Source organism: Tyto alba, unplaced genomic scaffold (genome assembly GCF_018691265.1).
Source record: "Tyto alba isolate M040663 unplaced genomic scaffold, T.alba_DEE_v4.0 Super-Scaffold_14, whole genome shotgun sequence".
Classification (NCBI taxonomy): Eukaryota; Metazoa; Chordata; class Aves; order Strigiformes; family Tytonidae; genus Tyto; species Tyto alba.
Window position 1 is genome coordinate 266,907 of NW_024881276.1, and position 25,679 is coordinate 292,585.

General features: G+C 40.7%; 1 protein-coding gene across 28 annotated transcripts in view; it reads left to right on the forward strand.

Annotated features, from left to right (window-relative positions):
* Positions 1-25,679, forward strand: part of INPP4A (inositol polyphosphate-4-phosphatase type I A) — a 133,994-nt gene that overhangs the window by 61,304 nt on the left and 47,011 nt on the right. For 27 of the 28 annotated variants that reach the window (XM_042788173.1, XM_042788181.1, XM_042788175.1 and 24 more), the window contains 6 exons: positions 16,955-17,017; positions 19,400-19,618; positions 20,462-20,506; positions 21,976-22,094; positions 22,210-22,326; positions 23,375-23,454. In XM_042788173.1, coding sequence (XP_042644107.1) covers positions 19,513-19,618; positions 20,462-20,506; positions 21,976-22,094; positions 22,210-22,326; positions 23,375-23,454 — 467 coding nt within the window. In that variant the 5' untranslated portion in view covers positions 16,955-17,017; positions 19,400-19,512. Of the gene's footprint in view, positions 1-12,682; positions 12,705-16,954; positions 17,018-19,399; positions 19,619-20,461; positions 20,507-21,975; positions 22,095-22,209; positions 22,327-23,374; positions 23,455-25,679 lie in introns of those variants that run through there. The other variant, XM_042788166.1, reaches the window with a different exon arrangement.

The following is a 25,679-nucleotide window of genomic DNA, read 5'->3' on the forward strand; positions in this document are numbered from 1 at the left end:
AGTAATAAATAAAGAAATATTTTTGTACAATTAAATAGGGTCTGTGTGAACTGTATCTCTGCCAAAACGTATGCAGTACAAGAGAGAAGGTTGTTCCAACTTATTTAGATCTTTCTGTCATGATACTTTTAATAGTATGTTTTCTGCTTGGATAGATTCTATGTTATAAAAATCAAAAATAAAAAATGCTAAGGTATTTGGGAGGTTTGTAGGCAAGCATGACAGAGAGTATTAATTTCTTCTTCAAATGTGTTTATGCTAATTTTGCTTTGAAACAAAAATGTATCCATTTGGGAATATTTGTGTTCAAGATTGTTCTGCAATTTCCATATTAAAAAAAAAAAAAAAAAAAAAGAACAACAAAAAAAAAAAAAACCCAAAAAAAAAAAAAAAACAACATCTTAGTGCAGCCCCTGCTAGACTTTAACCCCAGAAATGCCTAGAACACAAAGATGAGGTAGTCTGAAAGATGTATTCTGGCTCAGGCCCTTGTGAGAGCTTACTTTCCTTGAAAGCATTTTAAAAATAGGCTGTCTGAAATTGTACTTTATTGTTGACTTTTTGCCCATGTTAACATGAATAAAAAAGGAAAAAGAATAAAAAAGTGATGGTCAGCTGTTAACACTGAGCTATTTTTAGTGGGGCATTTGAATATTGATCTGGTGTTTCTGAAAGGAGGCATTTTCAATGTGGTTGTGCATGTTCACGTTGGCAACTTTCCTTTAGGCAAATCTGCTGTGATTTGTGATTAGGTGATTTTTGGAGCTGTCCCAGGCAGCTGTCAAATATTTTCTGTAGTGGGTTGACCCTGGCTGGACCCCAGGTGCCGACCACAGCCGCTCTGTCCTCCCCTCCTCAACTGGACAGGACGAGAGGAAATAAAATAAAAGGCTAGTATGTCAAGGTAAGGACAGGGAAGATCACTCACCAATTTCCGTCATGGGCAAAGCAGAATTGATTTGGAGAAATCAGTTTAATTTATTACCAATCAAATCAGAGTAGTATAATCAGAAATAAAAAATAAATCTTAAAACACCTTCCATCCACCCCTCCCTTCTTCCCAGGCTCAACTTCACTCTGGATTTCTCTCCCTCCTCCCCCCGAGTGGCCCAGGGGCACAGGGAATGGGGGTTGTGGTCAGTTCGTCACACACTGTCTCTGCTGCTCCTTCCTCCTCACACTCTTCCCCTGCCCCAGCGTGGAGTCCCTCCCGCAGGAGACAGCTCCCCACCCATCTCCCCAACGCGGGTCCTTCCCACGGGCTGCAGCTCTTCACAAACTGCCCCAGCGTGGAGTCCCTCCCGCAGGAGACAGCTCCCCACCCATCTCCCCAACGCGGGTCCTTCCCACGGGCTGCAGCTCTTCACAAACTGCCCCAGCGTGGAGTCCCTCCCGCAGGAGACAGCTCCCCACCCATCTCCCCAACGCGGGTCCTTCCCACGGGCTGCAGCTCTTCACAAACTGCCCCAGCGTGGAGTCCCTCCCGCAGGAGACAGCTCCCCACCCATCTCCCCAACGCGGGTCCTTCCCACGGGCTGCAGCTCTTCACAAACTGCCCCAGCGTGGCTCCCTTCCACTATGGGGCACAGCCCTTCAGGAACAGACCGCTCCAGTGCGGGTGCCCCATGGGGTCACCAGTCCTGCCCTCAAACCGGCTCCAGCGCCGGCTCCTCTCTCCATGGGTCTCTCCAGGTCCTGCCAGGAGCCTGCTCCAGCATGGGCTCCCCACGGGGTCCCCGCCTCCTTCGGGCACCCCCCTGCTCCAGCCCGGGCTCCTCCCCGGGCTGCAGGTGGGGATCTGCTCCACCAGGGACCCCCTGGGCTGCGGGGGGGACACTCTGCCTCGCCGTGGGCTGCCCCAGGGGCTGCAGCAGGATCTCTGCTCCGGTGCCTGGAGCACCTCCTGCCCTCCTTCTTCACCGACCTTGGTGGCTGCAGAGCTGTTTCTCTCCCATATTCTCACTCCTTTCTCACGACCGCAGTTGTGCAGCTTTGGGGTGGTTTTCTCCCCCTTCTTAAATATGTTATCCCAGAGGCGCTGCCACCATCGCTGAGGGGCTCGGCCTCGGCCTGTGGTGGGTCTGACCTGGAGCCCGCCGGCGTTTGCTCTGTCGGACATGGGGGAAGCTTCCAGCAGCTTCTCACAGAAGGCACCCCTGTAGCTCCCCCCGCTACCAACACCTTGCCACGCAAACCCAATACAATCTAAAACACTGAAAGTGAAGGGCTATAGAAAAATGGTTGTGTGGGGAGAAACTCCAGCTGTGTAATCCTACAGCTTTGGTGTAGTGTCCTGGAAACTGTTTGGGCAATGGGGTTTCCATCACTTTGGGTGGGAGCTTCATTCCATAAACTTGGAGATCTCCACCTTGAGGTATTGCAGAGGGGGTTTTGTTATTCAGCTGGCACTCTCATTTTTGTTAATTCCATCCCATAAGGGAGCCAGGCTCCATTTAATAAACATGCCTGCTTATACAGACAGGTACCTCAGTCCTCGATGAGGAATGTTGGCACTAAATGAACAATGCCTGACTTGAGAAGCTAAACCTGTTTGAACCAAAGCACCAGCTGTGATTTTTATGGGTGGTGGGAAGAAAAGCAGCTAATGTGAGCTACCTTTTGTTGATTTTCCTTTTTTAAAGTCCATCGTTATGCTTTAAGGCATGGGGTAAAGATCTTCTCTTCAGTCTATAGAGTGGGGAAACTTTTTCTCTAGCTGAACCGCCACAGAAACTAAAGGAAAACACTCCTGAAATATTTGACACACCTTTATTCCTTAAGTAACTGGGATTCCCTGCATGCTGTTTCTTTTAATGCATGAACCCAGGTTAATACAGGAGCTCTATGATTTTACTATGAAGAAAATGAATAACCCTTAGGAAAAGAAAAATTAACACCTTACAGAAATAAAGTAACAGCGTTGGGAAAGATGTGTGGTAAAAACCAAGTTGAAAGTGTGTCAAATTAGTGATTGGAATATGGTAATAATCTGTTGGTAATGGGACTAGAGAAAAGGTGATAAACAATCAGACTCCGTTCTGTTTGGCTCAATACCATATTCTGCAGCAACAGCCAGTTTTTACTGTAATCCTCCTTCTATCCACTGTTACTGGGAGAGGAGTTTCTTGCTTTCTAATCACATGTGTGTATATATAAAAATAGCTTAGCTTGGTTGACTAGAATGTTTTTGTGATGTTTTTTGAACATCTTAGCAGAAGAGCGATGAGTATTTTCACATGCCAGTCTATTAAGGTTTAAGCTTGGCATAGAATTGCTGTTATTTATCAATATAAGTGATTCTTATGTTTTCACTGTTAGTGAAAAAGAAAATGTTATCACCACTTTTGTTTGTTACTGTCTTATAGTTCATATGCTGTATAAAGAGGAACAAAGTAAACCCAGAAAACAGAGTTTTGGGGGATTTTTTAATCTCTTGAACAATAAGGTAGGGAATAATACAAAATGTTATAGATTAACTGATGCACTTTCAAACAGATGAGTTCTTTGCTAGCTCAAGGGTGAGTTCTTTAACAGTATACTTAAATGGCTGTTGAAGAGAAATTCTGAAAAAAAGTATTTTGTAAACATTTCAGGCATATGTAGCACTTAGTAATAGCTTGAAAAGGTAGCATTTATTTTATGCATTAGAAACTTTAATATTTTCTGGTTTATTTCTGTGATATTTCTCTATGAATCAGCTTTGAAATCCATGTACTATAGCAGGAAAAAAAGCCTTTTCTATTTTGGGTTCATAAGTGTGACAAATCAGCTTTGTTTTGTATGGTGCCTGTTGGTGCATTTTATCCCCAGACAAACAATGGGTTATATGTGTTAACCCATTTTTTTTGATGGGCTAAGTAATGGTTATAAAATCAAATAACCCTATCACATAAGTCTTTTATTTCTTTGAGAAGGAAAGTTGGGAGAGCAATGCTTGCAGATAGTATTTAATACAGAAAGAGATAAAATGGAAAGAAGAAGCTCTTGAAGGCACAGCCGGGAGCAAGTGATTTGTGGAGCAGTGGTTATGGATCCCCACGGACAAAACAGATGCCCAGCATTGGGTATGAGTGGTCTCAAGTGACTGTATCTTACCATATATGTTTGTTGATATTTATGAACAAGTGTTGAGCTTTCTGGAGTAATGCACTTGTTGGTACTCAAGACTGTCTGTAATTGAAGGCTTGGATATCTTGCTATGCAGTGAAGGGAAGAGGCAAGCACAGACAAAAAAATCTCCTCATGATTTTTCTTCAAGTCTTAAAGTAAAACCACCTTGTAATTTCCCAGTGCAGCTCCAGTCATCTGTCGCTGCTCTTCTGGGTCTCGTTTAAACACTGTCCTTTTTCCCCTTCCCCAGGAGCACCACTCAGTACCAATAAATATTTGGCATCTGCTACAAAACAGCTTTCATTAGACTAGACAAAATCAGTATGCTAAATAGGAACCTCACAGAATAGAAACGATCCCTTCTATGTCCAGCTGCATCTATCACTACAGAGACAGCACTGGCATATTGTAACTTAATGTTTGGATTTGAAATCATATAACACAAAAAGAGTAAGATATCTTCTGTCCTGAGGTCAGTTTCCATATTAGTAATCAAAAAAGGAAAATCTGAACATGAGAGCTGAAAAGATGACGGTTGTCAAGGTGTCTGAAAAACAGAACACAGCACACGGTCACCGCTTTGTCAGAACTGAGGAGAAATTCATAGTATATTTTTCACTATCGACTCCTGCAGTCTGGTTTACAGTCTTGGCAGATTAGAGTCTTTTTATAATACAACAGATCACATTAGGAAAATCCATTTGGATAAGTGTTTGCAAACTCTGTCCTCACTTATGCAGGAGTGACCTGGGGGGTGTCACTGGAGAGGAAAATAAAATATGTTTTAACACTAGTTATTTGGATGCCACTGTTGTCCGCTCCCAGGCAATGTAATTTTATTGACAGTTGTAAAAGGCAGATATAGCTGCAGTTTCATGATGTTTGCTTTTATGACAGTTTAACTGCAAGCAAAACTGTCCATTTGTATAGTGGTCATATTTTAGAAACAGAAATGTTAATAGATATGTTAACTTTTGCATCTTCTACCTGACTGTACAGTCAAACTTCTGTACCTTCTCACCCCCTCTGGATCTTTGAAAACACTCATCCATTTGCAAGGTTGGAGTTTACAGTACCAATCATTTAAGTTAGCTAAAGTACTTGTGGGGCTCAGGTCATATTAAAACTTGTCATACAGCAGAAGTGTAGAGAGCAGTGTTTTTGTGGCTTTCACAATCTTTATTGTGAACTGAAGCTGCATACATGACATTGTCTAGCACTTGGATAATTTCATAGCCAAAAGAAGGATGCGATTTGGTAGTTTGTTGTGTGTGGAGTTCTCCTTAAAATCTGGGTCTGTATTACCACAGAGCCATCCCTCGGATACTTAGCCGCAGAGCTGCTCAGAATGAAGGAGTTAACAGAGTGCTTGTTGCATGCGCACTGATGCCACTCTTTCTGCATGATCCTTTAGTAGCCTGAATTTTCATAGGGATTTGACACTGTTGTTGCTTCATTATTAGAAGATTCACAGGGCTTGGGTTGAATGCTAGTCTCCTGCATTTCAGCCAGTGGTCCCTGGCTTCATTCCCCATAGGTAATGCCAGACTCTCATTTTTCTTTAACTCACTTTTATTTGGGCTATCAAATTGCTTGTTTGTTGTCTGGATTTTTTTGTAAGTGTATACCTCATAAAGAACAATTTGCCATGTAGGGTTTCAGTTACAGTTTGTTTTTATTTTCTATGTTGAAAAAGATTACTTTATTGGTTTTTTTTTTTTTCCTTCTTAATTGGATAAAGAAGTTATTATTAGACTTTCCCTTTTCAGAACTGGAAAGTGCCCCGAAAGGCTTTAGCTCACACTTCCCGAATACAAATTTACTTCTAAATTGAGACCAAACATGGAAAAATTTAGAATGTTAGGTGAATAATTTGTATAGTTTTGAGCAGATGGAAACAACGTAAAATGAAAAAAAAAAAAATCAGTCTCGATAATCATAGCTGTTTGGTTCTTATAATGCTTAGGTTGGTGGTTTTAAATTGTCCATGAGCTATGCAAATAAGTTGGTGGGAAGTGACTGAGGAAAGCAAGCCTACGATCAGTAGCTTTAAATTAGCTTGTACCAAAGGGTTCTTCCATTGGAAAATTTTCAGGGAGTTTTCAAATCAGAAAAGATTGAAAGCTATTGATATAAGAGTTTAATAATGTCCCGTTTCATTTTGTCATAGCTCTAGCTTGTTTCACTTCAAACAGTTAAAAGGTTTAGTTTTCTTACATTTACTGTTTTAAAGTAATTATTTGACAAAGATGCATTACACTGATGTCTGTGATTTACAGTGGTGTCAGTGTGAGCAGGCGGTCATTTTATGTTTTCAGTTGAAGCAAATTGTGTTTGGAGCATAGATACTATCTCAGTGATCACAAACTGTCCTGACAATGTTATGTCTAGCTCTCATTCTTGCATCTTTAGTCTAGAAAAACTCTCTAAATGAAGCTGTAGAAATGAGATCTGCATGACCTTAGAAAGCTGGAAACAGTAAAACTCGTGCTCCCAAGTGTTCAAAAATTTATCTCCTAAACCACTGTATGACAACATTTGCTGGGAGAAGTAAACAGTGAAGAATGGCATTAAATTCCAAATCTGTGCTGTTGCAGTCAGAATAATTTCTATGTGCAAAGATGAAACAAACCTTACATCTAAATGCAATAAGTTGTCGTTCTTATAATTAAAGTAATTACAGTCTAATCCAGGAATCGTTACTTGTTCAGATCTAATAAATACAGGAAAAGAAAATGCTTCTGTAGAGGGGAAAGTCCTAATAAATAACAATACATTTTAAATCACTGAACATACAAACTGTCTTCATCTTTATCCCATTATTAATGCTCGCCCTACCCCTGCTCCTCCGGGTCCCAGGGTGGTTTCATGCTGACGGTGGGGATGTGGAGGTGTTTCAGCAGTTGTCAGCAGCTAAAGGCCTTCAGATGCTGACAGGAGGAATAAGATGTTCATGTTGATAGCTTCTTCTTCTTCACTCTAGGATCCAGTTGGGGTCATTTTTATGTTTGTTAGCAAGCTTTTAAACTTGGCTCTTTCTTCATTGGTCTGCAGCTCCATGTTACATCCAGATTTACTATATGTTAGATACTATTTCTTGGTTCTGTTTATTATCCCTAAAACCAGTGTTGTGCAGCCCAGAGTCTGCAGTTCTTTAAGTGTCTATGGGTGAGCTGCCTGTAGCCACAGTGTCTCCAAGAGTCGACTCTGTACCCTGTCTCTTTTTATCCCATGCTTGTACTCCTCTTCATCCCGTGTCCACTGCTCAAGGCCTCTGCTACCATACCAGGCCTGTATTTGTCTGCACTGCATCACTGTGTTGTAAAATGATGATAGGACCATGGAAAGATAAACAAAGGTCAAAACAAATTAGCCACAGACATCTGGGTAGTTGGAAAAATTGTTGTTGCAACTAAACCAAGTTCAATTGCTAAAACAAAGTTGCAGGCAGGTCAAGAAAAGTTCAGACAAAACAAGCCTGGAAACGCTAAATCCTCAGGAATTGCAAGCCTCCCTACAAGACTTAGGGCCAGTCACCAATGGTGTTACAGGGCTAGGGGGTAACAGTGCTACAAGGGCCAGCGGTGAACTCTGGTAGCACATTAGCTGTGATGTTACCACCTCCTGTTAAATATGAGGGTCTGAGTGTGATGCCCAGTTCGGGAAGTTCCTAGGGCACTTGTCAGCTGAATCTGGGAGAGCAAACCTGGAGATGCCTCACAAAATACCAGTACTGTTCATTATACTGTTTTTCTGAGTCTCTAGTGCAGCCTGCCCTCAGAGAGGACTCCAGGCTTGGTTAACCTTTTGCTCTGACCCAGTCTTTATATTCAGCTTTTGGTGCGGCCCTTTTGCTAGAAGGTACTGCCTCTCTAGTAGAGACAGCAGATGTAGGAACCTGTGCCCACACTGAGGTGCAGTTCAGTATCTTAGTTTAACTTGTTAAGCCACTTTCAGCAACAAGTTAAACTTTGCTGAGATGGTGGACTATAAATTTGTATGGCTGAAATGCAGGTACCTGTTCTCATCTGGGCCAGAAGAGCAAGATGGATAGCAGTGGGCAGAAACATCATCTCTGCTGCCTTGCCTTGGTTTGACTACTGAGGCAGGGAGCATGCTTATGAATTTCTGATAAGGTGTGGTGGGAGGCACCAGCAGTCAGCCGAAGTCAGCATCACCGTTGCTTGCCTTCAGCATGCAAAAATTGAAAGTCAAATATACCAGTCGTGAGAGTGAGTTAGTCATGAACTTTAAGAAAGTAAAGTATTTTTTGATGCATCCTTCACATTTTCAGGTTTTTGTGCATCCATGCGAAACTTGCTTTTAAAAAAAGTGAGATTCAGATAAACTTGGCCTGTAGTAACACATCAGTTTTATAAGACATGTTAGTGCTTGGAGAATTGGCAGAACTCTGACATTTAAGCTCACATTTTTGAGCACTGAATGCTGCAATGAACTCAGCGCTAATATATGCCCTTTGTCCTTGCATAGCATTTGTATCTTTTTGTGATCATTGCTACCATCCCTGCTGCAGTTGTTATTTTTTTACATAAACTTTTGAAGCCCACTAAATTGCATCAGTTCTAAAGATTGACCGCTACTAGTTGCTGAAAACAAACCAGTAGATTGTGGTTACAATTATTTGAAAATTGTTTTTAAAAGCCCTGGACTCCAGAAATCCATGGCCGTACCCTATAGGAGTCTTTTTCTCTGAATTTTGGACTGAAATGTTTATTACATTTGGTCTGTTAATAGATGAGAGTGAAAGAAAAGAATGTTGTTATAGCAGAATAAAGTGTTGCACAATGTATGCTGCAGTTGCATGAATCTTTGCTACCTTCTCTGTCTGAACAGACCACTTTAACCTGTAATATGTTGGAGTGAGGAGACATGAACCCAAGTGAGTACCTGCAACTTTTTTTTTTTTTTTTTTGTCCAAGGGTGGTCATATGTTTGCTCATTTTACACAATAAACCCATCAGAGTAGTAGAAATACCTTTAGTTACTCTTTACAAACTTTGTCATTTCTGTCTTAGAGCTAGCATCATAATATCCACTACAAGACATTTATTTTCTATAATAGCTCCTTTGTTCAATCACACCTAGTCGAAGCTGGGAGACCTCGGGGGAATTTTCACAAGTAGGGGACAACTGTTGAAATATGATATTCTAATAGAAAGCTTCTGATGTAACATCAGAGAATGATTTGTAATCAAATTAATAGAAATATTTCAGTGATATTGGGTCAGATTTCCTCTTATGAGATCACTTCAAAGACATGCAAGACACTTGTGATCTATTTTTTTTGTAGGTTGTATACTTTATTTATTCTAGTTTTGTGCTACTGATATAGGCCTTTTAAATTCAGGAATCAAATATGGTAAGTTTCAATATTATTTTCCAGTATGTTTTAAAATGACCCATGCCTGTCAATACACGTAACCTTTCCCACATGGTTGTGTTTCAGTAGCTTTGCTACAAGTTAAGAATCCATTTAGTAAATAATAGTTGTGTCCTTTTAGCGACAGTTCCGTTTGTACTTGATGTGGACTTTTCTTTTTGCAAATGTGGTGAAATGTACATTCTGTTAAAATCCAGGTGCCGTTTATTCTACACAAGCAAATATGTTGGTCAGCAGAGTTAATTCTGTTCCTGGTACAATTACAGCTTTCTATGAACTATTTCACTGGGCCTTGCTTACATCTTCCTGTTTCTTTTTTCTTACCTAACTTCTAGATATACTGTCTACTGTTGATAATTCTCATCAGCACAGTCACTAAAATGAAACCGCTGTTATTGTCGTTTAAGTGTAGAAATGTTGGTTTCTCTGAAGTTACTGTCTTAACCTGTTTTTTCTGAAAAGCATCATTAGTGCCCTTCCTTGTGACCTGTAAGGGGCAGATGGTGACATTCTGAGACCTCTGAAAAATTACCTTTTAATATTTTCTGGCTTTGTTGGGAAATTAAATTGTGGCTTCCTTTTCTGAAAGAGAGGTGTGTGCAGCAGTTCCTTGCCTTACAGCAGAAAAGCTTGGACAAGTCAGTGTATCTCAGACCCTGTCACTCCCCTTCCCACTTCCCCTTCTTGCTGGCCTTGATCAGAATACAGCTGCTGTAACCAGGGTGCGAAGGGCAGGGAGGGGGGGTGTGTGTTTTGGGTGTGCATGTGGCAGGGAGGGTTGGGGAGCAGGGGGAGCAGGGGGAGCACGTGTGCATCCACCGACCCAGGGGGTGGCTGCTGCACTGAGCGACGCAAACACAGGGCAAGATAGTCCCTTTAGTCACCCCTGAGTCTCCTCTTGCTCTTTCCCAGTGCTTGTGCTCCTGAAGCAGTTTGGAACGCACACTTTTGAGTATGTAAAGGCTGCATATTGTTCAAGGCCCGCTCAGAAATAGGTTTATTTCTTCTTTCGGTGTCTGTTTTGAGGCACAGCTAATGTCTGACAGGTGATCAGCAGTACCTTTTGCTCAGTTTAGTCCCAAGTCCTACCACTTCTTGAATAGCAGCTCAGCAATTCATCTTTCCTCAAACCGACCAGCCCTACTGCCTTTTGGCTGTCATCTCAGCTCACATCTGCCTTTATCTGGCTGGTGGAGAACCCTGTGCGAAACACCACAGTTTCTCCTCACTACTTTAGCAAGAAAGCAAACCAAATGTTGGGGGTCTTTGGCCCAGACCCTAGGAATCTGGACAGGGTTTTCTGGATGAGCTTGAAGTCTGACAGCGCCGGCGAAGTGGGGTCTGCATGCTGTCTAAATAGATTATGAAGGAAAATATTTTCAGAAACTGGCAAGACACGGAAACAGCACAGCACCCCCCTTCAAACACCCCCACCCCCCCCTTAATATCTTGCAGGGTGACCTTACTGTTAACCCACAGGGTAGGGTTGGCATGAAAAAGGGTTCCTTGCACCAGGACAGCTGTCTCACTGAGATGTTGAAATGGGAGGAGTGGTGGGAAGCATAGACTGTTGTCGGCCTGTGTGGAGCTGGATGCTTATGCTTCCAAACTGCCAGCATCCCACCGCTTATTTACATGACCTCAGAAAGGAATCCAGGAAAGAGCATTGCAGCCAGCATCTTGGCCCGCAACAGCCTTCTCTCCCATTGATTTAGAAAGATCAGGGTAAACAAGCAAATAATTTTATTTTTCCAGGAAGAAGAAATGAAAGCAGCACAAAGGAATCAGTTATCTGGAACCAAAAAAGAATTATTTCATTTGAAAAGATGTCCAGTAACATGGCCATTAGGCATAGCCTAGACATACACTGTGTAAGAAAAAAAAGATATCTGAATCAGAAATATATGCAGAAAACACAGTTCAGGAGTTTTGTGTGTTTATTTCTGATCCAGAAAAGTTGTCGCAGAAATATGCATCAGCAGATTTGTATTAATAGCATAAGACTTCAGTTTTGCTATGCTGCCTAAATCCTGGTAATAACCTTTGTAGAGTATTACTCCCACACTAACATTTATTTTAAATTCCCCAAATACTTGACACAGTCTCATTTCCTGAGTCAATTAGTTATGTCTTACTGAAAACACATGTTAGAGGAGGAATTCATGCATTTCTGGTTTGACCTTGGATGCTGCTATGTATTTTTAATTTATATAGATGTTTTAAACAGTATGTGTAGGAATCACAGCAAGTCAGAGCAATGCCATGTAAATGAAGAGTGCTTGGGAGATTTTTCCGGTGTGCCTGTGACCTAACAGAGCATTCCTTTCATGTGGGAAAATGTAGTGTCAGGAGAGTAAACACACGTTTAGATTGTGACCCTGGTACACAGTCCTGTTGCACAGGTGAAGCTCAGTGGTTTCAAAGCAGAGTGTGAAATCCCATCGAGCACTTGGAGGACAGTGCTAACAGTGGCCTCTGGTTCCTGGGTGGTTTTGACCAGAAAACACTGGGTTGTCTCGACCAGAATACACTAGCTTCAGTTAGTGCTACGTTAGTCTGCGAAGGGGCTGAATATTATAGACAAATAGATCAGATAGTTCCCTAGACTTTTTGTTGTAATCCAAGCTTGACCAAAACTTCTGATAATAGATTTTGTTTCAGTGCTTTTAACCTTATGTGTTTTCTGTGGTCCCCCTCTCTCATTGCCTGTATGTGGGAGGACTTTGTACTGTCATCAGTCTGTAATCAACAGCAATACGAAAACTTCAGAAAATGTTAAGGTTTGTCTGGTTCACCTCCATTTCAGGTCATAAACTGTTGGGGTGAGTTTTTTAGGTTTTTGTATTTTTTTTTTTTTCTTCCTACCCCACCCTTTCCCGCAGCAGGAGGAGCTTAGAAAGGAGGTTAAGGTCTTTGTTTTTTTCCAGTTAGAGCAATGCTGTTTCTGCGTTGTGAGCATCATGGTTATGATGAAAGACTGCTTTAGAAGAGGCAGGCTTTAGGATGGTATCCTAAGGACCATCAAATATGGAATTGTGTTTCCAGTCCAAACTCCTCAACAGAAAATAGATCCCCTGTTCTCATGGGCTTTTCCATGTCTGTATAGGTACTGTGAGAACCTGGGGTCATGAAAAGTCACCCCATGCACAGGAAACTTCACCACAAGCTACCCAGCATGTTTCTTGTGAAGAAGGTAAAGATTAATTTAGAGTAAAGACCATTTGTAAGCTGTTTCAGTTTCTGTTGGTAAAACAACGGAGGAGGCTGAGAGGGTTGGACTTCAAACTGCTCTGTAGCAAGACTCGTCATTTTCCATGGCTTTTTGCTGTGCTCAACTTGATAAAAGCTGTTCTGCAAAGTGAAACAGAGCTGTTCTTTTTCATTTTTAGTTAGCAAATGTGTGTGTTACAAATGCTCGTTTCCACCTGTGGGTGTGCATATTTTTGTGCTCATAGAAGGAGTACTGAAGAAATAGAAGTGTTGTGATGGCAAGTGAACTTAAAACGATATCTCATTAAGAAGAATGCTAATTGTATTTCAGTTGTGAATATAGACAAATAGTCTTAATTTGCACAAAGAACTACATGGCCTAAATTGCAGTTTTCTATTAAAAGTATGCGAATATGTTAAAGAGGTAAAATTAGGTTTTTAGATTAATTGAGTTTGCTGAAGTTCATAGTAGGGAAGGATCAAGAAGGAATTTTGTGACTTTTAGTCTTGTCTGTAAGTAAGTGGGAGAGGGTGGACAGGAAAGCAAAGAGAAAACAAAATACTTTCTGCTGCTGAAATGGCCTTTTATCTAAATATCACTGAAAGGTTGCATTTGGGGATTTCCATGCTGCACAAATACATTCATTGTATCTTGTGGTAGTCTATTTCATTTTCTCGTGGAAGACTTCCTTGTTGTTGCTGAGGTCACCCACTTATTCAGAATCCTCAGTGGGGCTTCAGGGAGCAGCAAGAAGACTCTTCAGGGCAAATGTATTTTTTTGTCCTTGGCAATCAAGTTTCTGGTCAGTGGGAGAGGAGGACATTGAACCAGCTTGTGAAGGGAACCGAGACTTAAGGAGCAGACTGGGAGGGGGAAGTACAGCCTCTTTGTGAGGCTGACAGACCTGCAGCTTCCGAGTGATTTTGGTGGGGAAGTCATTTCTGTGGGAGACAAAGGTCCATATTGGGTGCTGGCACCACTTGCTTTCTTTTGCCTTTCCAAGAGGCATGGTAAGGGGGATGTCCTAGGTCATGGAGTGAGTGGAGTGAAACTCTGTTGTCAACCTATGGATCTGCAGAGGATGTAATCTGTGTTGCTGCCCCCACAAGTTTGGCCGGGAGGAAGAATCTGACTCCAGGTGTCAAGCTCATGGCTCTGGCTTTTCCTGTTGTTGTGATCTGTGTGAGATTCGGGACATTCAGTCTCTCATTAAATGAGACAGAAGAGTGAAGTGCTTGTGCAACTGTAAAAAAATAAGCTCTTACTCAGTGTCAGTCTTCACAGGCTTTTGCTGGGAGCTGCTGTTCTTGGCACTGCTGTTCTGCTCTTGGGCTGCCTCTGCAGCTATGAGTGATAGGATTGATCCAGACCTTCACCTCAGACCTTGAAGCATGGTTAATAGTGTTCCTAGCATCTTCTTTGAAACTGCTGTTGGAGGTGGGATGCTGGAAGTGCTGGAAGATTCGTCTTGAGCCAACATGGAAAATCTTGTTTCACTACCAAGGTTTTCTATGGTTGGAGGTTAAAAAAAAAAAAAAAAATCTGTATGCTAATACTAGAGATGTTGATCGTACATGAAAGGCAACATAGTCATAACCTAGCATAGTCTGGCATTTCATCCGTTCCATTATTTTGTCCATAACGATACAGTTAATAGGAAGTTGGTTGGAAACCTGGCCATGTTGCAGGTCCAAAATACTTATTGTTTCAAACAGTATTAATTTCCAGTTTTTTTGTGTATTGCTAAAACGTTTTCAACCAGTGAAACTTTTTACTAAGACATTATCTGAAGAATGCAGTTGGCTGAAGGAGCCCTCCTGATGTTTCAAAACAAATTATTCAGGAACAGGCACCCTAATTTATAAGGTTCAGAGTGGACTGGTCCAGAGAGTGGTGAAACTAATTGCAGTTCAGTAAGTACCCCACAACTACTTTTTCGCTCCCTCTTGGAGATGTTGATAAACTTTTAGTAGGATTGCATCCCCATTTTTTTAAAGCATTAAAGAACTTGTCACATTCTCCCTTTCTCTATTATTCTCTTCATGTAGATGTATCAGTAACATTTAGCCTTCCGCTGCTGTTGCATTTTCTGCTTTGACATGCCTCTTTACCAATCAGATGCCATAAGCCCAGAGCACTGTGGCTGTAGAAAAGTACAGTCTCAAAGTAGATTTTGATTTAGTCTATAATTGGGGTAACCTCTTTCTCCTGCTTATTGATGTGTGAATTGGAAAAGTCCTGTTTCTTACAGTTGTGTAATGAGTGTCAAAAAAAAGTAGGTGTTAGGGTGAAAGAAGGTTCGATCTCATCTGACATGTTTGTTTCAAGGGGTAGTTCGGTAGATTTTTTTTTTCAAGAAGGGAACAGACCAAAGGGGGATATTAGCTTGTAGTTGTACAAGCTAATCATCAAGGGATTATTTTGGGGCTGAGATCATAATTTTTGCTTGAGATCTTGCAAGCAGTCAGAGCGAGACCAAATGTCTGAAAATTTCAAGCCCGTGGGATGTGAGGCCGTGCAGCTGAGCAGAGTGGCATTTGCTTCCCACAGCCAACTGCCAGGACTGAAGTAGCTGGCCAGGAGTGGCATGTGATGAAGATCTCTTCGGGTCATGTGCTTTTGTGCTAATAGAGCACCAAATAAATATTTACATAACAGAAAGCAGTCTTGTTCAGAAGGCTTTTCTGTGCTGTGGAAATGATCATTACTGGTGTTGGGTGTCAACAACAGCTTTTCATACCACTGCTGAAGCCACAGTTGGAAACTGGGCTTGCAGCAAAACTTCATGAAGCGCGAAGCTGCTCATGTTGCCAACATCCACTGTCTGTAGTATTAATTAGTAAGGGCAAAGCCAAAGGCTATATGTGTAGATGCATCATGCCATCTTCAGGACAGGGTTTGCCTGGACATGAATTTCATCAGCCTTTGGGATTGCTGGCTGCAGGGGTGGTACCAGTCTTTGGTACCATCTAAGGAAACTTTCTGGTGTGTTACTACTGCCTTTAATTCGGAAGGAATACCACCTCTGTTGGTTTTTATCAAAAACATGATCATAACGTTGTAACCTTGTCACTGTTGAAATGGTTGTAATTTAAGAGAGTGATCAGAGCACCTGTCATTTGGGTCTGTCAAGCTGTGCGGTGAGTGGAGGGAAGTCATCCCTGCCTGAGCTGGCACAACTGGGGGAGGGATCCAGTTTGCCCAGCTGCAGCATCAGGCCTAAGCTAGTCATCTAAATTCTTTCTATAATTAGAGAGAGAGAGAGGTATGTTTATGGGGTGATTCATCCCACCTACCCTGGAAAATGGTGACTCATTCTCTGGAAGTGCCGGTGTCTCACCGTGGACTATACAGAGAACCTGGGCAGTGAGCTGAGACCAGATAACCTGTCTCCTATGCAGCTTAGGTGAGATAAACTCCTTTCCATGAGCAATAAGAGCTCATACCTATGTTCTTAAGCAGTCTTGGGTAATTGGTAGGGCTGGCAATTAAATCAAAAAGCTCAGACTGGTCTTCCTGATCTCTTTTATTGTAGTGTGGCATACATGGGAGATCTTAAAAGGCATATCTTCTTAATGCAAAGGTAATTGAATGAGATAGTACCATTAGCAAATACAAACCACCCCTTAACCTGTAGGAGATTTTAAAATAATTTACTTTTCCTGTATGCTTGTTGCTAGCTGTTCATAGAAGCCTACATCACAGATAATCTCACCCAGTGGAGAAGGAGCCCTACATCCTGATCTTCTGAACTTCTGTGTTTTGACACAAGATCTTTTCTCCTAACAGTGGCAGTTACAGCTCTGCCAAACAGCAAAATTTTGACAGTTTAACTACAGAAAAGCAAGCATAGTAACAAATGCTGTCTCATACTCAAAATATCATGTACATTCCTTTTTCTTAATAACACCAAGCCTTTCAGTAAACATGTTAACATATGGTTCTTACAGCTGTTTACCCACTCACCAAATGCTGACCTGAAGTCAGTCCTTTTCAGCATAAGCTTATTTCTTTCTGGTCTTGCTCTGACTGGCTGTCGCTATGACCAGAGCTGGATGAGGTCCAGCAGAAGGTCATACTCTTTTTCTATTTTCAGTAAACATTAGTGAGAGAGCTAATAATCAGAAGTTAAATTTACAGTTAATCTGAAAATGGTAGCTGCCCATTGGTTGTGATTTAAACTGTACAAAAAGATTGATTATTTATGCTGATTATTTTGTTGTTTTTTTTAGATGTGGACTTAACTGATGTTATGATATGCAAAATCCCTCTACACATGAGGAAAAGAGCCCTCTGTAAGTATGATCTGTGCAGGTAAATTAAAAATGTATCATTAGGTCAGAAGTTAATATTGGAATTTAAATTAAGAATTTAGCCTTGGAAAATCATTACGGTCAGTAGTATTTAAGTATAAATAGTTTCAAAATAAAGGAAATACCTGACCCTGTTTTAACTTCCCAAGGTTTAACGCTTTTTAAGGATGTCAGCAACTACAGAGATTTTAGCTGAAAACCAACTAGACTCTTTAACCTAACTGCTGGCTGACCTGTACCTATGTGAACATGTTAGTTATTCTCTGATAAGATATTTGTAGGATTTGGGGGAAGGGGCATCCTGTCTAAATCTCTGCAAGCACAATTGGTAGGTGTTTTGTTTCATTAGGCAGTAAGGTTTAATGGACTTACAAACCATTAAACATAACATTACATAAAGAACAAAGCAAGGAGAACCTATTGCTGAAAGAAGGGAAAAAAAAAATAAGAGAATGGAAAGACTGCAAATAATTTTGATGGAATTTTTATTTGACCAAATCGTACGACATTCAGTACTATTTGAGAAAGACTGGTGGTTTACTACCCCCTTAACCACTTAAATGTTAAAAAAAAAAAAAGCTTTTTTACTGTGAACGATCAAACTGTAGAACAACCAGGTTGGCCAGAGAGGTTCTGGCCGGAGAGGTCCATTCTCGTCCAAAACCAGCTGGACACAGTCCTGAGCAACATGCTCTAGGTGACTCTGCTTTTGAGCAGAGGCGTTAGAGTAGATGAACTCCAGAGATCCTTTCCAACCTCAACTGTTCTGTGATTCCATATGAATGGGAAAGCTGCCTGCTTTAGTTTTTGGCTGTCATAAATTATATCTATAAGCAGAGTGTTGTTTTGCATGCTGTCAGTGAATTTCAAAGCTTTTGGGGATGGGATGTTCAGAGATCTCAATTTCTGCTTCTTCAACTCAAGAATTCCCTTTTCCTATTTGGAATAGGCTTGTGACATTATATTGCATAAACCTGAGTTGAATCACTGGGGCAGTTTATTAGTTGAGTGACAACAGACTGTCCCATCTGGTGGACACAGCCCAAATTCCTTCCTCATTTAAAATCTCATTCCTATGCTCATGCAGATAACCAGGGTTGTGTTCAATTCAGTTGTCTTAGATGCTTAACATGCATCTGAATGTCAGGTGTCCAGTGAACCAGTGCTAGTTAAGAAGATTTTTGAGTTCCCTGTGGAGAGAGGGTGATTCTTTTGAAACCCTTCAGAGGGAGACACTGACTAGTTAAATTAAGAGGCTTAAGTTAGGCAGGTTGAATGTGTCTTTGGGGGCCTTCAGACAGTTTTAAAATGCGTATTTAGAACACAAGTAAAAGCTAGGTGCTTTATTCAATTAGAATGCATCTTGCCCATTGTTAGGTCCATCAATCTAAAAGGAAGAAAAATATGCTCCCATTATGCAGCATGGTTCAAACGTTTCATAAAATGGTTGGGGGGCTGCTGTGAAGGTATTAGTCATTGTATTTCTACTTTTCAGGTTTATCAGATTTTACTCCTGAGCTTACTTCCTAAGTGAATGGGGTTTGTTACAGTAGGATGAAACAAATCCAAAAGTTCTGTAACTGCAGTGCTAATGTGGCTGACACAAGGAACATTCAAATTTATCAGCCAAACCAAAAGCACCACATTTAACAATGTAACCAAATCATCTACAGGCTGTGTGTTTCTTTCCTACCCTAACAGTTCACTTTACAGGCATTGTGAGGGGAAGAACAACTCATGGATGTCTGTAGACCAATAAAGTGTACGGAGAAGGAGAAGCACAGACACTGCCATGTGCCACATTGGCAGGCATCCCCTTTTGCTTTTTCTTTCCGTCACCATCCCAGAATTTCAGCCTCTTCTGGCCCAGTAGGTTTTATTTATAGTTTTCAATATCCCTCTATCATGGCAGTAGAGTCTAGAATGACACCAACCACTTTTCCTGCCCTTTTGTTCTGAGTGTTGCCGACCCGTTGTCCCTTTGTCCTTATGCCTTGTCCTACCTCTGCAGACAGAGGCCCCATCTGACGAATTTACTTGTGCTCCCCAGGGATTATGGAAACCAGGAAACTTCATTAAGGATGGTTTAATAACTTAGACTAAGGAGAAGAGCAGCTGGTCTCTCTCAACCCCCATTCTCTGACAGAAGAGCCTTTCTTGCATGTGGTACAGTCTTCAACGATTTGCAGTAAAATGCCACAGAGTTCATGCAAATTGAGTTACTGTGCATTGGATCTGCCTTGAGTGTTTTATTTGAATGACCCGAGGCAATTCTGTGGCATTAAGTTTGCTGCTGTTAAAAAGAACAGTAGCTGACAGTGGCCTAAAATTTTGGTGTATGTTTTTGCTCTCTTTATTGCTTAGCGTGGTAATGTTAGAGGAATAACAACTGGAGACAACCTGCTGCATTCTGCTACTCTGTAAGACAAACACCAGTAAAGCCAAGCAGCAAGAAAAGAAGGGTTCTTCATGACAAAATGACAGCAAGAGAACACAGCCCCCGCCATGGTGCAAAATCCCGCACTGTGCAAAGGGCCTCCACCATTGATGTCACCTCTGACTTGCTAGGCCTTTCTCTAGCAGGTACGTACCTTCGTGTCACCTATTGCCCTGTTGCTCCTTTCAGAATCTACCTGGCACCAACATCGTTTTATTTGTTTAATTGCTAGAAGGTTTAGATGTGTCTGGTTATCTGAAGGGAATGAGATAAAGGAATTATACTAAAAAATCAAAAGTTCTTAAGCTTACCATTTTTTAAAATAAACAAAACAATAAAATTGGAGAGGTGAGAAAAAACAAAACAAAACAACTAGATTTTCTGCAGTTGTGTTTATCAGTCAAAAATAAGCAAAAGGGGGAGAAAAGAACAAAAGAATGTCAAGGTCTAAGAAGAATCTTGGCAACCTCCTTGTTTGACATTGTATAAAATTTTCAAGAGAGTTCAGGGAGCTGAGAATTATCTCCCTCATCTTTTATGGTGAGTAAATTAGGATTGTAACCCCTAGAGGCTTTCTTTGATTAGTGAGGGAGACAGGTACTTTCAAACTTCTCCCTATTCACTGCTCGCAGAGGAGAGTTATCTGATCTAACAATTCAAAGTTAATAGTGGCTCAGACACTAAGTGGCTTTTGTCCTGTTGTTTTCTACTGAGATTCAGTATTTTATATTCCCATATTCCATTTAATGTTGCATAGGTTTACATATTTTAAAATGTTTTATAAAATGAAATAATCTCAGGATTTAAAAATAATTTTTAGGTACTGAATATTAAATAATAAATATTTTAAATATCAGTCATGGCTCACTGAATTAAAAATACTAGTTTTTGATATAAAATTTAATTTTCCTCTGTATGACTGCTATGAGGAAAGGATTCACAGGACAGCAGTGTTTGACTAATCTTGTGTTAATTTTTCTGATTTACAGGAAACATTCAGGATCCAGATGAGCCGATTTTAGAGTTCAGTTTAGGTAGGCTTAGTGATTTTTATGCTAATTTTGTTGATACATGCTATTGAGTATGTGTGCGGTTTTTTAATTGTTGATTTTGAAGTACTCTTCATATAGTCAGGATTGAAACTTCGCTTTGATTTTATGGAGATGTGGTACAGTTCTCTTGCTCCTTGTACAGTATCTTTTGTTAAGCAGCCAGCAGTTTGATTTAGTGATGTTTTTAAAAGTCTGTAATTAAAACATCTCTCTGATAAAATTTTAGATGTTTGCTATGTGAATGTTATTTTAAAATGTTTATTTTGTTTATGTGAAGATACAGTGAAACTGTCTTCAGTCGCAGTATATCACCAGTTCAGGTCTTCAAGCAGACTGAAATTTTGCTGGAAACACCATGTTAGGACAGAATATTTTCTAAGAGTTACCAAATATTACATCTACCTTCTTTCCTGTGATTTTTGCTGGCAAGTGATAATGTGAGATGCAGAAGTAGCTAATTTCTGAGATTGCTTGTTCATTGACTCACCTTACCTGAAGAAAAAAGAGAAAAACACTTCCTTAATGAAAATTCAGTCCATGTTTTCAACATGGTTTTGCATGGTTTTCTTGGCTTAATAGTGGGCTAACGTTTGGAAGGTTATACTCTTAGCAGTATGTTTGAAATGAAAAATTAGAAAATTTTCTCAAATGTATGTAGTTGTGTTACGAATAATAGTCTTAACAAGATCTCCTTAGAGCTGAATAAGGTACTTTAAATATTTTCAGATAAATTAAAAATATCTAGAACTGCAAAGCTGTTTAGGGTGCTTTTAAACATTTTACTTGACCAGTTAAATTTCAGAATTAATTTTCTGCATCTAGATGAAGCAGAGCTGGGCCACACTGTAGTTGCCTGTATCTAGCTAGATAGAATTTGACTCTGAAGTTTAATGTAATTGTGTAGAGTCACTTACTGAAGTTTTTGGTAGTTGTTTCCTACTCACCATAGTCCCTTCCCAGTAGTTAAACTCACAGTAACATTTTAGAGGAAATAAATTGCTGTCCTTTTACGATTATAAGCTAGTTCTCCCCATAATAGCATGTTTGATCAACGTTCAAGCACTTATATTGGCTCTCCATGGCAAAATGCCATTTGGTAACGGGCTTAATGGAGCGTGACTTCAAATCAAATGCAGCCATGCTCATCAGATTCCCTGAGGAAAACCTATGCATGTACACTGTTCTAATGAGCTGTGTTGGGGGGTGGATAGGCAGGTGTCAGAAGAGAACAAATTTAAATTACAGCTCTACAGCTTGGAGCCAAAGTGATCTGATTGCACGTTTACTGCTCATGTGCATGAAGGTGAGTGATGTCTGACTTTATAGGGTGGAATGGCCCTTCATGGTGTTATTGCTCAGGTATATAATATGCTTTTGTAAAAATGTAGAGTCTTACAGAAATATGAAAAAGATCCTGAATCTAAGTTTATTTATCTATTGCATACCTAAAGCTTGCAGTGAGCTGCTAACTCCGTCGCTAGATCGAAAACCAAATAGTTTTGTAGCAGTGAGTGTAACTACACCTCCTCAGGCGTTCTGGACGAAGCATGCACAGACAGAAATTATTGAGGTAAGTGGTAAGGTACTCCTGGATAAGATTTCAAATTGAAGATAACGCAAGAAGCATTTCATCCTAACAAATATCACCTTGCACTAATTTTTGCCTTTTGTTTTTATGATTACAGGGAACAAGTAATCCCATCTTTCTAAGCAGCATTGCCTTTTTCCAAGACTCTCTTATCAATCAAATGACACAAATCAAACTCTCTGTGTACGACGTCAAAGATAGATCTCAGGGAACAGTAAGTTTTCTTTATTCTGTTGACTGCTCAGTCAGTGTGGAGCAATAAAATGAGAGGCAAGGAGATAAAATTAGTAACTTTTGTGGAAGAAAGCAAAGGGCTAGCAGCACTGATTGGAGAAAAAGCAAGATGGGTAGGGAAAGGAGGGACACATGCTGTGAGATAGACTTTGAGAGTGGGGAGCATTGCCAGTTTCCTCAAATAAGGCTTGTCTGCACCAAGTTTGGGAACGACTGATTTAAAATAAGAGGTCCTGTCATTTGTTCACTTACATTCTGGCCCTCTTTACTGAATTAGATAACAGATGGGATCCAACACCCGTAACTGAGGCCTCTAACCTGTGCCAGAATGTTGGGCCTGTGGAGCCCATAACGAAACAGGTTTTTTGAGAAGAGCTGCTAAATTCCAGAAGTCACTGTGCCGTGATACTTTAGTGATTTTGTTGAGGGGTGAGATTTTTTCCCATACTGAAAAAAATTTAAGTGTCAGCCCTCCATATAACTACTTGGATCTGTGAGCCGTTTATTCTCAGGTTATTGCCAAGAATACTGTATCAGGCCCCACATGTCTGGTTTTCCACGGCTTCCTCAGGGGCAGCAGAGCTGTCCCTCTTCGTACAGTCCTTCATGGGGAGGCTCTGGGGAAAGAAGAGGACTTCTGGAGGAGGCAAGTTCTTCAGGAAGAGCCAAGTTTGGGTCAGGGAGGGACTACGAAGTGTTGACCCAGCCAGCCTGAGTGCCATTCAGTCACTGCTTTCCGTGTTCCTGCATTGCTGGGCCTAAGCTTGTGTGTATCGAGGTGACTCCACTCAAATCCTAAAGAAAGGAAAATGCTTATTGTCCCCCAGTAGAAAAAGGATTTTTGATAAATTACCAAACTTCCTAAATTTTAAAGGGTTTTAATTAGTTATCTATGGGCATGTGCAATTACATTTTTGTTCTCAGACTTTTGTGCATAATGATTTTATTTGGGGCTTTTGTGCTGTGGACAGAGCCTTTGTTCATTGTAAAGGTAAATAATTACAATTCTGGTACTCATCTTCTTTCAGATGTATTTGTTGGGTTCTGGGATGTTCAATGTAAAAGAACTTCTTCAGGAGAAGAATCACAGGTTGCACTTAACACTAAGGTTTGTAATATTCTCCTCCACTTAGTAATTAATTCTTAATTCTTGAAAGTGTGCTTAAGATGTGATGAAAACCTTTTGGTTGGTTGGTTGATTTTTTAGTTCCAGGCCACTCTTAAGGAAAAACTATTTTATATTTCATGATAATTAAAACGTGTAGAACAAGACCTTTCCAACATGGTGAATGTTAGACATGGTTCTAGTTCTACAAATCAAGAATGTATTGCCAAAACCAATTTCATTTTTGTATAGTTCATCCTATCACCTCAGTATATGGGCCTGTGGAGAGTGGCAAAATAGAATATTTTTAATTGTGCTGATGTATGAAGAACCTGGATGGGGAGGATGAAACCCATTGAAATAAAGGGTTATCTTAGCTGTTTGGAATACCTTGGCTTAGATAATCTAGGCTGTATTTACTATTTCAACACCTAACTGCTGCTAAATAGTGTATTTGTTGCTAAATAGTGTATTTACCAATATAATGCACTAGGAGTAGGAGGAATCACAGCAACATTGATGGATGTCATTTTCTGGTTTAATTCATATTGGAAACTTTCATCGAAGGAATGTGACTCAGGAGGGAATGAGAAAGAGGATGTGAGTCTAATACCAATCCTTATGGTAGTGGTTCTAATCACAGGAATCAAACCACAATCTTGAAAGCCAGTGCGGGACAAAGTTAAGCAGAGCGTTGAGGAAGAATGAAGAAAGCACGGTGAGATTAAGGAAAGAGAGCTCTGATGTGTAAATGCACATTGTAGTAGTATGTGTTGAAAGTAGGACAGACGCCACTTTCAGAGGAGGCAAGGGGAAATCAGTTAAAGGGGGGGAAGCATAATCAGAGAGACTGAAGGAAGATGTTGTTGGTAGTATCGGCATAATCAGCACTGTAAGCAGTGACTGTGATAAACTTGCAGAAATTTCCTTAGCCCAGACACAGCCAACAAAACATGGGTAGAGATTTTCATTCTAAAAGAAGAGAAGGGTAAGGTTTTTGGCTTTTCCACAATGTGTTGTAACAAAAAAATTGACACAGTTTAACAGGGGAGAGCAGATGAGGGCAATGAGTAAGAAAAGTCATCAAAAGTATGACACTGATGGTGGGTAAAATAGTCTAATTTATCATAGGTGTGAAGATGAGGGTGTTTCGAGGGAGATGAAAAAGAGGAGGAATGTGATGGCAGGAGTTTCATGGTTGTGTGTTAGGCATGGTTATTCTGTTAGGCTTATTCTTTCATGACTAAGTTGAAAATGGACTTTATTAAACTCTCTTGTTTTGATATCAAGTATACTCTGATTATCAAAGTCTGTGATTTCATGCATATCTGCTCATTGTCACATTACCATTACCCCTCAGATGTATAAACTAGATGCTGAGCAATGTCTATAAACATGCTGCATGATTTGGATACTTAAACCTTTTATTGTAGTCATCTTGTGTGCTTATTTCTTTTGCCTCCCCAGTGCTATCTGTTCCAGAGGCTTTTCTGTCTTAGCTGTTCCAGCATATTTTACATATAAACAACAATCTTAAAATACCATTTAGAATCCATCTTAAAATAAAAACATAAAGTCTCTGCCAAAATTTCTGTGTGTCATGGGTGAGACAGAATAAATGACAGCCATGGTAGATCGGGGTACTGGTGTGTATTTAATAACCAGCAAGATTAGAGTTTTTACCCGACTTGATTCCATGTCTCTGACTCGCTCACTCCCCCTCCGTCGTGTGTTCATACGGGGTCAGCTTCCCTCCCCAGCAGGGAGATGGCTGCTGGGCTGGGAAGGTGGGACAGAAAGTGGTGTCAGTTTGTGCTGTGCAGCTGCCCAGCTGCTAGTGCTCTCAGCTGATCGTGGCCAGGTCCCTAGGGATCTCTGGCATTTGTTTCCACGCAAGTCCCTGATTGCCAGGATCATCTTCTACCTCAGGGATCTTTCCTCTGTTGAGAATCTTCACCACTTTCTTCCCTAGACTATTTCTTTTCAGGATCCTTCTTTTTAGCATCAACTTTTCTCTCTGGAACATCAGGCCCCCAGTTTTCCCAACTTAGTCTATCTGCAGAAGCACAAGATGTGATCAGCCTCCTAACTGGTGGCCTTGATTGACTTCTCTATTAAGTGGATGATTTGGGATGTGCTACTCCTGTTTAGTCCACGTATTAGCAAAATTTATCAGTTACAACTGTACCAGTTGCAGCTAGCAAGTAGCAGACCTCTGGTTCAGAGTT